The sequence below is a fragment of the Nannospalax galili genome, unplaced genomic scaffold, assembly GCF_000622305.1.
Source record: "Nannospalax galili isolate Female #2095 unplaced genomic scaffold, S.galili_v1.0 scaffold559, whole genome shotgun sequence".
Lineage (NCBI taxonomy): Eukaryota > Metazoa > Chordata > Mammalia > Rodentia > Spalacidae > Nannospalax > Nannospalax galili.
The window spans coordinates 2,483,484-2,498,534 of record NW_008343479.1 but is presented as its reverse complement, the minus strand read 5'-3'; the positions used below and the strand labels follow the sequence as shown (position 1 = coordinate 2,498,534).

Here is a 15,051-nt window from a genome sequence, read left to right as displayed (position 1 = left end):
CTGTTTCCCAAAATAACTTAGTCAACTCTTACAAGAAGAAAACTTAAAGAAATAAGAGGCATGCCTTCATATCTGAATGTAGAAACACATAATGGACTATCAAATACAATAATAAAAGATGGAAGGCATTTAGGTTGATTTTGTACATTCTGCCTGCCTATGTTTGGGTCTCTTCCCTAAATTAGAATTTCATATAATAAACTTACACAATCAGAGCTACAAATGTGTCTTAGAATACATCTCACTAACAAATTTAATGTGTGTGTATGTGTGTGTGTGTGTGTGTGTGTTTTATCTGTTGTAAAAGCCCATTTCTAGTAAGCCACCTCACTTCCCTCTCCTGGCTACAGAGCTAATCCCAACTTGTCTAGGTGATAGCTATTCTTGGGTGGGGGTGAGAGAATAATATTAAATCCTCAAGACTATTTTACCAGCACAATTTGTTTTGCTAGCAAAAACACATTTATTTACTACCTCAAGGAATGATCCTAGCTAAACCAACACTTTGAAATTATTACCTATAAAATATTCATGATAAGCCGGGTGTGGTGGTGCACACCTTAAGTCCCAGCACTCAGGAGGCAGAGGCAGGAGGATCTCTGTGTGTTCAAGGCCGGCCTGGTCTACATAGTGAGTTCCGGGCCAGCTGGGACTACTGGGGGACCTTGTCTCAAGAAGACAAAAAAAAATTCACAATAAAAAATAGAAGACAGTAATGAAAAAGAGCTAAGCATGTTCATTCTCACAGCTATTTCTTGTCCAGTGGATGGTGAAATTTTTATTCTTTTTCATAGTGGCGATGGGATGGTTCCTGATGGAGTCCACTGCTCATTCCACATCTTTCTGTTTCCCTACGCATGTGCTTTCCTTCAAGGCCATTCCTGATGTTGAGCAATGTATCCTCTCTAAAGTGGCAGGCAGTAGGAATTTTGTTCTGCTTTCATCTATAGTCTCTTCTATTAAGCAACTTTCAAAGTCCTATCAGTTTTTTGGTAAGATGCTTAGCATTACAAGTGACATCTGGTTTGACCACTTCATTCTTCACAAAGCCAGCTCTACTCCATTTCTTTTATGCATTCAGCACAACCTGTGCACTGTCTACCATGTATCACCTTCCTGCCAGATGCCAAATGGTGATCACCGTGGATATGAGCAAATGACCCTAGTGAGGAAGAGCAGAGTTGGTCCCTTGTGAGACCCATGCTATCTAAGTACAATTATTTTATTATTTCTCTTTGATACCCAGTCTCAATAGGTAGTCCTGGTTGGCCTTGACCTCACAGAGTTCCACCTGCTTCTGCCTCTGGAGTGTTGGCATTAAAGGCATGCACCACGACAACCAGCCCTAGTACAATTCTTATGTCTATAATGAAGACCCATGTTTTCCATACTGTGCTGACAAAAGTATCATAGCTTAAAATGATGGCTGTTAGATGAGACATCCATCTTGTATCATCAGTACAGTTCAGAAACTTACACAAATGGATATGCATTTGCTTCTTGGGTAGAAAACTAAACGAGAAGCCTATAGTGCCTTTTGGGTGTGGTATGGTGTGAGTTGTCTTCTTATATCCAGACCTTGAGTTCTCCATCTACATCACTTCCTATATAGCTTTTACAAATGCACTAGGTTCATGTTAAGTTGCATGATGATACTCAGACATATGAATGCATAGACTATAGCCTTTGATGATGGATAAGAGTGAAATACAATCTGTTACCATGAGAACAGCAGAAGTACAGAAATCTAAAGAAATCTAAAGTTATCTTTGATAACTTTTGAAAGCAGACAATTTTATTTTGAAAAACTTGATTTGGGCAGTATTAAAAACAGTTATTTGCAACTTAAATGTCGAAATTCAGAGAGAATGGAAAGGATTGTTAATCATGGCAACATGGATAGCTTGTCTAGGCACTCATTCCAACTGTGGAAGTACACAGTTATTCCAGATTCCTGTTGTAAAAAATACCTTCCACATTGCCTATTGGTTAATATGCTTCATCTATCAACTGCTGCAACATTTCCAAAAGGCATTATCTGCTAATTTCACAGCTTTGTATAGAAAAGTTGAAAGAGCACATAAAAATAATAAAATTTAAGTGTGTAAAGATAAACTTTCAGTAAAATACATAAGTGTATCCTTAACTTCACCCTCTATCTCCAGGGTATAAGACTAGAATTCTCCCTGTTGTTACTCTGAGCCCTTCTAACATCTACAAGCTTTGGGGTCTCTCTTGCAAGACCACTCTACTTTGAGGAGTTGGATGTCAGGCAGAGATAGAAGAGACACATACAAATATATTTTCAAATTCAGTAAGGAGCAGGGTTTTTCCTTTTATGAAAAATACTTCATAATATGATCAAAAATAGATTTTACATATATATACACATACATACATAATATATGAATAGTATGTAAGAATCTACTCTAATTTCCTTGGAGAAAGTTTTAAGAAAAATGAGCTTCTAAAATCATTGTACAAATGTATCAAAATTCTAGAACATCAAAATATTAAAATGTATATTACGGGAGCTGGAGAGTGGCTTAGCAGTTAAGGAATCAGAATTCAGTATTCAGCACTTACATGGCAACTCATAACTATCTGTAAAGTCAATCACAGGGGATCCTATGCCCGCTTCTGGTTTACATGAGTACCAGGCATGCACATAGTACATATACATACATGCAGGCACTCTCACATTCACATTTTAAAAAAATCTAATAAAGTTTGCTATGCTAGAAGTAAATTTTAATCAAGTTAAATTCATAAAATAACTTCCAGTTTTGTTATGAGTAAACAACACATATGTCAACGCATATAAGATAGTTAAGCAATCTTTATAGACTGTAAGAATCATTTGGCTTTTGTGAATGATTATGTATGTTTATAGTAGAAATTACTGTGTTTTATGACATATGGTTAATCATATCTAGTCTATGACTTATTTGATGGTGATGATTACTTAGAAACAGAATACATAATCATGACATTGTCTTAGTGAGACAATGTGAGTTTTTTCAAGAATTAAAAAAATTAGAAAATGTGAGTTTTCTTTAAGAATAAAAAAAAGTAGAAACAATTTACATTAATTCTAGGGCTATACAGTCACAAATATAAAAATCTGAAATTGCTACAAAAGAAAAGAAGATGAAGGGTAATAGAAGACAGGAATATTTTTCTAGCATGAGGTGTTAAAGTAAAACCAATACAAATATGTTTTATTGTTACTCAAAGTTCATCTGTATAAATTTATATACAAACAAGCATTTTCATTTTTAAGACTAATTTTTCTTCTCATGACCCAGTAAAATGATTACATTTTTAATTTTATTATTTCTTCTTAAATGTAAGATATAAAGCACTCAGCCATTAAAAAATAGTAACTGATTAACAGATAAAAGACTCAGTTTATTGTGTTTCATGAAGAAATGCTATTAATTATAAATATATATACTTTTTCATCCAATATTTATATCTAGGGGCTTACATAGGTATATCGTGGTATGCCATGTCTTTGTATAGAGAAAAACATCAGAAAACTGCCTGAATTGTAAACATGGACATGATGCAGTCTTCAAGAATCTAAGCAATAGAATCCAGGATGGGATAATAATAGCATACTATGTTTTGAGAGTTGCAGCTCTCAGGCTCCCAAAGCATTTCATAAACTTTAATTATGCCTCAGAGCCATCCTGCCAAATAAATCTTCTAATACCCATTTAACAGATGGGCAGAATCAAAACCACCTGCCCCAGTTCCTATTGCTCATTATTATCCACAGTGGCCTCCGAGTGCCACGTTTTACTTAATCTTTGGGAGCCATCAGATGACTTCAAACTGAAATGAGGACCTTTAAATATTCCTTGCTCTTATTTGTAAAACTTAGAAGCTATTCAAAGAAAGAAAAGTCTGCTAAAATAGTCTCCTCAATGTAGTCATTAAATTTCTCATAAGAGCTAGTGCGTATAATTCTGGGAGAACAAAACCTAAAACTTAGTATCAGAGGAAGGAGATCCTGCTTGATTGGGGAACTTGAAATTTCAACATTAACACTGAATCAAACATGGAAGCCTCATTCCTTATTTTCAAATCTTTCTGATACAATAAGGTGACAAGTGATATATTTATTCACATGAGTCTTCATTATTAAATTCAAACTTAAAAAAAAAAGACTCGTTATGTTTGTGAAGGAAGAAACCCTCCCTAGTTTAACACACAATTCAGTGTAAGTAGTCTGATGAGATGGCTCAGCAAGTAAAGGCGCTTGCCATCAATCCTGACGACACGAGTTCAATCGCCAAGATGCACATGGTGGGAGAGAACCGATCCCCACAAGTTATGCTCAGAGCTCCACATCTATCCCAGGTCACATTTATACACACATAAAAACAAATATATAAATGTTAGAGCTTGGTCTTTAAAAAAATTAAGTATAGGTTCTATGACTACTTTCAAATTTTATTTTGAATTTCAGTTTGATGATAGGGTTAAGATCATTATTAAAAACCACGGGAAAGACCTCAACTAAGATCACTCCCTTTAGATCTCTGTATGCCTAATTATAGGACCCCATGGTCTAAAAACCACCCAACATCTACAACTATCTACAAGGCTTCAAAGAGTCTAAGATTTAGCTTCCTGTTCTACAAAAATGTATTCTCCTGTAATGTAAAATGATAAGAAGTGGTTGGGTAAAAAAGCTACATTATCTCAAGTCTATGTTTATCCACCATTCCAGGAAAGTAGGAAAACAAGATACCAAAGAGTTGGTAATGTTTACAAACCCTAGTTGGCTACTATCATTAATGAAGGAGGAAGAGAGAAGAGAGGCAAAGGAAAGAACCTGAGGGAGGATAGAAGGTATGAAGAGCTCGGAGATGTGATTTAAGTAAATACACAGATTGCTGCTAGTACAAAATCATAAGGCCTCATTTGTACACAGTTGCTTTAACTTACCAAATGACAGCTGGTTACTGAATATCTTTCAGGAAAAACATACACATGGACATACTAGACAGACTGCACTCATGGTGGAAATGGCTCATCCAAAGGGGGTGAGAATGACAGTGTGTAATGTTCACATACGGGAAAGCACCAACAGCAAATATCCCACAGCAAAAGGCATCCCATCATTCAGAGCCGATTTTGAATGTGCATTCATTTTAAGGGATCTCTATGGACTTTAATAATATAGTATAGTTTTCTTGGGTCATTAAAAAAGTCTTATGGCATTATTCTCTGTTTATGCATCAATTTCCAGGTGATCATTCTTCCAGCACATGCTCTATGTGCCAATTAAAAATAAACCATCATTTAGTAACCTGAGAAAATTGATTTGATACCTGTTAAATCTCACCACTCCCTTCTGATTACAGTTTGGTCTATTTTAGAGTTAAGGTACAGAATTCCATAAATTCTCTAATGATGAGAGCAGAAACAAATAAAATATTTCATCAGTATTTTTATTATAAAATATTTCACCCAGTTTCTATAAAATAAAGTTTCATAGGTCTGAGAAGGTAGGGAGGAGAGAATCTATAAGAAAAATTGACAAAATGTACACTGATAATGTATTGCTTGGTTAAATTGCAAGGGTACAATCCTTATTTCCTTTGAAATGGACAGTGAATCATTTCTTCATGAAATATAGCTACTGGTAGCCGCTTCCTTGGAGACTTGCTCTAGCCTGACGTTACTTTATTCAAACTTGAAATCATCTTTCTTTGTCTCTGTCAACATATTGAACAGGGTGAGATTTCAGCTTGCCTAGTGTTTTATTTGGCCTGTAGTATTTTATCACATAATACAAACATACCACTACTACTAAAGATATTTAAAGACCTAGAGATGTTACATACTAATCCAAATCTCTGGTTAGTCTTTAGTTGTTTAATGGTGGGCCTACCTGTGCCTAAGACAACAGGCTGAGACTGGAGTAGATGACGCCACAGGTATGATGCAGCTCCATGTCGTCTTTCATTTGCCCCAATGCATTTGAGTCTATACCCTCTGCTGCAGCCCATTATGAGTCAAGCTGGCTGTTGAATAGGAAGTCCCCATGGTGTGACTCCTGATCTTGATGAAAAGGCCCACAGTTATTGGTTTGATCAGGATTATCCCCATATTAACCCACCATTCCAGGAAAGCAGAAAAACAAGATACCAAGTGGCTGGTGAGACCTGCAGAACTCCACTAGCTGCTACTACTGATACCATTAACAAAGGAAGAGAAAGACAGGGAGATGAGGCATGAGAAGAAGGGGAGGATGGATGGATGGAGAGCTTGGAAAGAAGGAGCAAAGAAAAGCAGAAACGTGGCTATTTTGTTTGTAATAGAGAAATAAAAACATTAATTTTTGAAGTTTATTTCTGTGGTCCAGTAGTCCTTACAATACTCACATGTAAAAAATCATGATCAATTTTTTCTTTTAAATAGAAACTCCATGATTCAGTCAACAAATCACTCAGGAGAAAGTGGGAGGGTGATAAATATCAAGTTAGGTAAACTTGGCCATAGCAACCTGGTAAGCTGTTTTGCTCTGGACTGGGGAACAAGTCTCTTGTAGCATGTTTAACCAGGGACACATGTGAATCCAAACCCCCGAACACAGTCACAGTCACATTAGCAATCGGTGAGAATCACTAAGTACTTTATTTGGGACATTTTTTTCTTAGTACTCTATGTTCTAAGAAAGAGTTTGGGCAACCAATTAGTTTGATGTTTTTACTTTATTAATCATGGGAGGGGACAGAAAGACATCTCTGTATATATCTCAGATGGTTTACAGAACAGCTATGGCAAGAACTAAAACCAGTGTATGGGCTACCAATTTCTCTCCTGTCCCTGACCAGTAAAATCTAACCATCATTGATCTGCTGGACTGTACTAAGCCCAAATTAAGGTTTAAACTTTGAAGGTGAGATGTGTGTGTGTGTGTGTGTGTGTGTGTGTGTGTGTGTGTGTGTCTTTGCATTAAGAATTGAAGCTAGAACCTCTATATGGTAAGCTTATGCTCTACCACTGCTGAACCAAAGCTCCAGCCCAGAAATATTTCCTCTATGAGAGGAAACTATAAATCTCATGCAACACAGTGAAGTTTATCTACACATCGCGTCCTTTGATGGGTTAGCTGTAAGAGTCTGCATTCCAGAGGGCCATGCATTAGGCTGGCTTGCATTTGAATTCTGCAGAGCTGGCAGCCTTTTTCTGAAAGTCTTACATTACAGGTAACCTGATGACAGGGAGTGGGCCACAAGCATGCATTGCAGCTTGCCTGCCTGTGAGACTGAGACTCAATGGCTGGGCTCAGTGGAACCTCTCTGGGGAACTAGCTACTCCCTTTTCAAAAGACATCTCCCTAATCTCTCCACTGGCTCCAGTCAGATTCTTCAAAGCTCTGAACAAAACCTGAGTCTGGAATGATTAGGAAAAGCTAAGGAGGAATGCTATCCACAAACCACAGGCCAAGATAGAGGAGACCAAGTCCATGGACAGTTAACAGTGAGGGTCAGAGCTGGAGGACAGTGTTTGGAACTACAGAAAAATCAAGTTTGTTGATATTTATTAAGGACCTGTGCTGGGCTGGGCTTTAGTCAGGGCTTTACCTTAACATTTTGAAATCTATGAAGAGAAAAGGGCATAGTTGTCCAAATGATCCTTCATCCCAAAACGATGCCATTACCTCAGTATGAATACAATTTAAAAAAAAAAAAAAAAAAAAAAAAAAGAAAAACCCAACCTAAGGGTTTCCCCAGAGAACTCAATCTACTATGCTATGGATTGCTAAATAATAAATAAATAAATAAATAAATAAATACCCTCAACCTAGCAAAGGTGTGTGAGGTCAATGCCCAAGACCAGCCAGTTTTGTTGACAAAGACCTCATCTGTACAGTCCAATACAAAGAAAATCCTCTGCCCTTAGTTGAGGGATTCCTTCCCCTTACTCACAGTTCTCATGGGATGCCTTTCCTCTCTGCAACTCCATACTAGTACTTATGATTCTGTTTAACATCCATCTAGCATTCCAATCTGTAGAGACACCCCACTTTATTGAACTAGTACCACCTTGCTGATTGGTATATGCACTAATATGTCACTACGAGTCAACAGCAAACTCTTCAATAAGTGAGGCATACTGCTATCCCTGTCCACACAAGGAATACAAAATGGAATCCTAATACATAAAGTAGAATTGTAAGTGAGAAATGAGTGTATTAAATCAACAGGCTTTATTTCTGGGAAGGGCCCACCATTATGCTGTCAAGAGGAGGCAGGGCAGCTAGCAGCAGCTTGCATTCAGGAGACTCCGTTACCATCATATGTCATCTCAACATATTTGGATAGAGGATAATATTTCAGTCCTTTGGAGCTTATGTTCTCATGTGAGCATCCCACAAACATTAAGAAATTGGTAGACATTTTGTTTTTCATTTTCTCAAATTATTACCTGTTATGCAACTGAATCCTCAGCAAAACTATAATAAACCCCCTCCCACATACACACAAAGACTGAAAGTCAGCTCACAAATTTATATATAAATTTAGACTCAATGAACACTCCTGTGCCTTAGACAAGTCAAAAGTCATGTACTAAAAGGTATATTTACTCATACTTCTTACAGCAAAATATTGATATCCCCTTGTGAAAGCAAAGATTGTAAGGTTTAGAGAGGTCAAATTTGAGGGCAAATCCCTGTGACAGTAGTAAATTTCAGAGATGAAACATACACTTAGGTTTCTTGGATCTCCAAAGTATCAGTTTTTCAAATGCCTTCTGTTTGATGAGTTTCTGGTAAAATACTAGGACAATAGTGCATTATTGAACAATGGGCCTCCATAAATAGTGTCAAACTGAGGAAAGAAGGAGGTTCAAAACAAAATCTTAGACTTTTAGTTTTGAGTTGTGTTTGTAAAAGAGTGGGAGGGGCATGTTCTTGTACCTCACCTCATTTTGTAGGAAGAAATTTAAAATCAGCCCGCAGTTTTATAGAACTAGAACCATCATCATATTTATTATTTAAAACAGAAAAAGCGAAGGAAGATGCATTACTTTTTACTTATAGTAGGTATATTTTGATAGTAATTCTGAGAGTGAAAACAAAAAATCATAAAGGAAAAACATCACAAAGGAGTGAATAGGTGATATAAAGGATTTAAAAATAATTTTAGCCAGAAGGCTAGGAGTAGATGTGGCCTGTCCTAATAATGGCTGCTCCCGTGGTTCCAGGTTGTGGGGAGTGAAGATATGGCATTGTATTTGGAAAGAAAACACTTTAAATGTACAGATACCTAAGGAATAAGTTTTGTGTAATATGGCACAAAAATAGCATCCAGCAGTTGGGTCAGGACACAAGAGGCAGCTCTCGAGGACATGGGGCTTCCTACTCCTGCACACGCTTAACCTTTTGTCAGTTAGAGAATGAGAGAGTAGAGAGGATGGTGGGGGAACTTCACCAGGAGTGAGGGCTCTTGGGTCCCTCTCCCTCCTTGGCCATGAGTCATTTATGGTTTTTATCTATGGTTTTTTAAAAATGAGGCTTCCTCATTTTTAAAGCCAGGAGACTTGGGTAAGTGGCTTGGTCATATTTATCCTAAGATCAATATGTAAGAAAATGTTTTTAAAATGTGTTGCCCTTTATAAATGCAAGAATGTGTAACAGACTGCATAATTGGATGCTGCTATATATAAAACATGGTTGTCTTTATCTAAAGAACATAGTATCCCCTTAGGTGATCTTGGGAATTACCTAGGTAAGGACTAAAATGCCCTAGATTTTGAAGAAATGCAAGTAATCTTGGAATAAACCTGAGAATGAGAGAACTTTACTATAGCTACCATGTAATATACTAGACAGCTACATAGAACAACTACACAGAAACCCAAGAGATTGAAAACTATAAACCCATTTTATGACCAAATGGCAGTGTAGTTAATGAGAATCTAATTTATTCTAAAATGTTTGGTCCTGAATAATAGCTCTATCATCTCATCCTCAGAATACAGAGTAACTTTCACCATCTTCATCCTCATGGAGGCACAGATTAAATTCTAGATGGCTAAAGTGACTTGGCTAAGGCCACACAGACAGTCATGCCAGGATCCAGGCTTTCTGGTTCTCACTCAATATTATCTTCCTGAAAGCCAAGTGTCTTTTCCCAGTGTTCAAAATTGCTGTCATCTATAAGGATATTTTATCAGTGTACTATATCAAAATGTTTTCTCTCTAATCTATGATGTAAGTAGGGAACCCCAATCATTTTTTGAGATAATATATTTCTTTGAGAGAAGGGCTTTGAGCTTGGATGGTATGGGTTTGTGCTGAATCTACAAAGAGACCTTAAGTTTCCAGGGGAAGAGGTAAAGGAGAGAGAAGGAAGGAGGACTGAGCCGATGAACTTGCACCAAGGCTCATTTCCATGGTTCTTTCAGGTTCTTTCATGATTTTAGAAGGGAAACAATAACTATTGAGTGTTTTTAACCACCCCTTTCTCCTCTTAGACAAGTCTGCTTAGCAGAGTGGACCCAGGGCTCAGTAAACCAAACAAGTAACTGTTAGTTTTGAAGGTTCTGATCACTACTGTCTACTTCCTATCCCAAGATGCACACATCCTCCTTATAAAGTGGTTATCATTAGACCAGTCAACTATGTAATTCCTGGAAATTCTGATGCTTCCTCACCCACAGCTTGTATCTCTGGAATTATAAATGCAAATGAGATGAAAGACTATGACATAGTTGATAAGTTATACAGGGAGGGAAGATGGGATTTTAAGCTAATACTTACACTCATGGTTGAAATATGAGCCATGACAGTTTAGTATCTCAAAAAGCCATGAAGGGAAAGCACTGAAGGAAAATGAATTTTTAGACAATGGGGGACATCCTGACTGAAAAGTCAGAAAGTAAAGTCACACTCCAGGCGGAGAGGCAGAAGTCGGAAATGAGCCAGATCAGGAAAAACTTCCGCAACTTTAAGCATGATGCTTGTGTTAACCTCTGTGTTCTCCAGCTTTCCTCCACAGCAGCATGGGAGCTACAGAACTGTGCTACCTGCACAGAGGCAAGGTCACAATGCAGGAATATATGCCAATTATGCTGTAGTGTGATGAATGCAGACTACTGATGAACTTCATATACCTGGGTAAAAGCCTACAAAGAACTAGGTACCATATACAGATAAAAGTGTAGCTATTTTCCAGTGACTCCAATTTGCCAAAGTGGCAAAGAATTGGTCAAACAACCCTAAAGTCACTCTTTGATAAAATTATATTTGGAATATTGCCATACACCATGCAAACATTAAATTATTTGATAAGCGTTTGCCACTTTGGTTGGCATTCTCTGGACATGCAGTTAAAGCCAGATTTGTCGGGTTCTTCCCTCATATGCCAGCCTTATCCCTGTTATACTACAAAAGAACTGTGAAGTCTGTGAAGTCAAATAAACATTTTTCAGTTTTTTCTAGGCCTCACATGCTAGACAAGCATTCTACCATGAGCCAGACATCTTTTCTCCCTATTATCTTTTTTGTTTGACTACTTTGACACAGGGTCTCACAAAGCTGCCCAAGCTGGCCTTGCACTCACTCTGTAGCCTAGGCTGCCCTGAATTTGTGATTTTTGTGCGTCAGCCTCATGAGTAGCTAGAATTACAGGCCTGCACCACCACCATTCCGGGATCTGTTTTTAATGGAGGGGGAGGGTTACACACATGCATTAGAAAAGTTATATCCAGAACATATGGAAAGATTTTTTTTTTCCTCCAACATTTGAAATCAGAATCCTTTGAATTGACTTACTTGGAGTCCTGAAAAATAGTTGCAGAGGATTTTGTTTTGTTTTGCTTTTTGAGACAGGCTCTAACTGGTCTGGAAATTGCTACATAGACCAGGCCGGCCTCAGTCTCACAGAGAATTGCTTGGCTCTGCCACCTGATTGCTGGAATTAAATGCTTTTTAAAGAGTGAAGGGGATATATATATATATGTATATATATCCATGTTATGGATTCAATATTCATAAATATATTAGGCCTCAGGAAATGATGTCTTGTCTTAATTTTTCTTGCAATATATTTTTTAAGTCACTCCTTAACATGTTTCCATCTTCACAGTGGGGAGCCTAGCAAACTATACTTCTTGGAGACTGTCCATATTGGAGAATTATGATTAGGTGCTGGCCAAGACAGGTGCATTTGGATCTGAGCCCAAGCTGGGCTTTTACATTAGATGTCATCTATGCTTTGGGTAACTCTTAAATATTCAAAGACAATTGCTTTCCTCATTGAATAAGGACTCTTTGAAGTTGGAAAGGGGAGGGATCCTGGGATGTGAAGAAGACCATCCTCAAAGTGGGGGTGCAGTGCTCTTACCGTCCAGGTGGCTGACTTGGCGGTGCTTGACTGCTGGAAGGACACATCGAAGCTGTGTGGCCCCGGGTAATCTGTGTTGGAGGGGATGGCAGGGGATGGAGAGAGGGCATCGAAGGTGGAGCTGGGCTGCGCATAGGGCGAGGGCGCGGTGACGCTGTTCTGTGCGTGGTCTGTGTTGTAGGGACTGGTAGACGAGGAGCCATTCTGAATCTGCTGGTCCATGCTGTTCAGGAGCCCCAGGTTCGTGTACTGTGGCTGCAAGGACACCCGACATTAGATAGCCATGTGAGATGCATCTCATTGCTCAAAAAACTGCACTATTTGGCATGTTTGTGTGTGTGTGTCACACAAACATGTAGGAAATGCCAGTCATTTGTGAAACAAGGCAATACCAAGCACAGCCTCAAGAGTGTTAGAATGCGTGCTTACTAGCAAACCAGGCAACAGTTGCCCAGTGCACAGTACTGCTTAGAAATTAATTTAAATAATCATTCCCTGCTATTCCTGCTTTTTCAAAAACTTGGCAGTAGTAGCAGCAGTGTAATATTCACAGTAAAAAAGACCAACTGACAGATTTATGGGGGCTAAGCATCAAATTGTTGTATATAGGGCAAAGTTTCCTGATAGTACTCATTCTAAATTCATGTCACAGCCTCTCATTCCAGGGACCCATTTTCAAGAGACTGGTGTGGAATGGTTAGACACTCCACTATATACTTTTTGTTGTTGTTGTTGCTTTGGTTTTTTTTTTTTGTGTGTGTGTGTGTGTGTGTGTGTGTGTGTGTGGTGGGATTTGCTATGCTGCTCAGTCTAGTATCCGGCTCCTGCTGGGGCTACGAGGCCTGAAATACCATGCTCAACATTACTACCTATTTGCAAATGTTGCCTGCTAGAATGTCAACATGGTCTAATCTTTAAAAATACTTTTATTGAGCTTTGGTACATTTGAAAAAAACAGGTCTTAGCGTGGTCTAATTTTTAAGAATCTGTTCATTCATTTTTTTTGTTCTAATTTATTCCCCACTAGAGTTGAACATATTACTAAACAAAACACCATCTAGTTATGAATACAATTCTGTGGTAAACATAATTCAGAAGTGCTTTAATGCATATAGTTCCAACTGACAGGTGCTTTGCCCTTCTACTTGAATGGGATCAATCACCATTAGTTCTCAGTAAAATGGAAAGCCTGAATTAAATTCTTTCTCACTACCAGAGAGGGGAAGTGATTTGCTCAAGCCTTTGCTACCAGGCAGGGCAGAAATTCTGAAGCTGCCTTTTTGTTGAGTGCAGGGTTCCATCCATCCCTTAGTCAGCTGGAAGCCCATTCTAAACCTGAATCACACTGAACTTGTTTCCAGAAAGGGCCACCAGTTTACAGTACAGTTTTCCCCCATGAAACCTTTCGACATGGAAATCTTGTTTTCTGATTCAGCCAATGAAGGGGAACAGAATCAAGGCTGCTGGTACATACTTTATAAAGGAAGCAAGGAGTTCTTTTTCCAATAGAAATAGTACCCTGAGAGACCTAGGCTGTGGAAAATTATGAAGAACCTCCCAAAAACTATTTCACAAAGAAATGAGCATTTGAATTTTGTTTATAATTTTAAACTTTAATAATCTCATTTCATGCAGTTTTAATTCTCTTACAGGGACTCGGCCATTCCATTCAGTCCAGAGAGCATCTGTCTAAATGCTCAGCCACACGCCCATTTCATCACATGCATGCATTCACATTCCACTGCAGAACACTACCTCCCATTTGCTCTGCAAATAACTATTAATCTCTTTACAGTTATCCCCATGCTGACAAGAGCAGCTGTTTGTCTTGACTTCTCTCCTAACTTCTACAGGTCCTAGCCCTCTCCTGCCCTCCATCTTCAGCCTCCCCTCCAGATGGGATTGCAAAACTGCAGGTTGACAATTAGGGGAGAAAAATTTTAAGAAAACCTGACGGCAGGTACAAATGCTTCTACACCCCGCCTGAACTAAAGCTCTCAGGTATCCAAGCCTGAGGCAACAACTTGGGAAGGGGACTGAAAAAATTCTTATTTGTGTTTAGTTAAGGGTCAGTATACAAAGCACTCTTGAGAGTCCTGTAGGAATCAGATAATGCTGGCAAGGGCACGTGCTCTCCCGCAGCAGGACAATTAGAGAGGCAGTGGTCCCTAACAAAAAGGACAAAGAAGCTGGCTGAGCACTTTCTCGTAGGCAGTAAATGACTGCTGGACCACCCCTTCCTCCTCCACCCAGCGACACAGAGGAACATCCAATAATTGTGGATGTGGATGAGAACAAAGAAACACACCGGCCCTTTGAAACTTTCCCATGTATATATAAAGAGAAAAGTTGGGGGCCCAGGGTTAAAAGCAAGTGAGCAAACACTTATCAGTTCTCTAAGGACTTAAAATTCCATTTACAGAGGCTTGTCAATGGAGACCCCTCCACTTACAGTAAGACCGAACATCCTGGGTGGTACCGAAGAAGCAGAAACTGTCTTCAAGGCTCACAGAGAGCATGCTGGCTGCTGACAGATCTACTTCTAGTGCCCTGCTCTTAGTTCTATGCAGTGCAGTAAACACTAGACTAGAGCAGCATTATTTTCTCCTACTAATTCCCCTCCCCCTCTATATATACATTTATTATGAACCTTGAGTTCCAAGAATTATTTTAAAAT

General features: G+C 38.6%; 1 protein-coding gene across 6 annotated transcripts in view; it reads right to left on the bottom strand.

The window, feature by feature from the left end:
- The window catches only part of Tp63 (tumor protein p63), a 214,679-nt gene that overhangs the window by 64,464 nt on the left and 135,164 nt on the right, over window positions 1-15,051 (bottom strand). For all 6 annotated transcript variants that reach the window (XM_008839677.2, XM_029566766.1, XM_029566763.1 and 3 more), the window contains one exon: window positions 12,375-12,629. In XM_008839677.2, coding sequence (XP_008837899.1) covers window positions 12,375-12,629 — 255 coding nt within the window. The remainder of the gene's footprint in view (window positions 1-12,374; window positions 12,630-15,051) is intronic.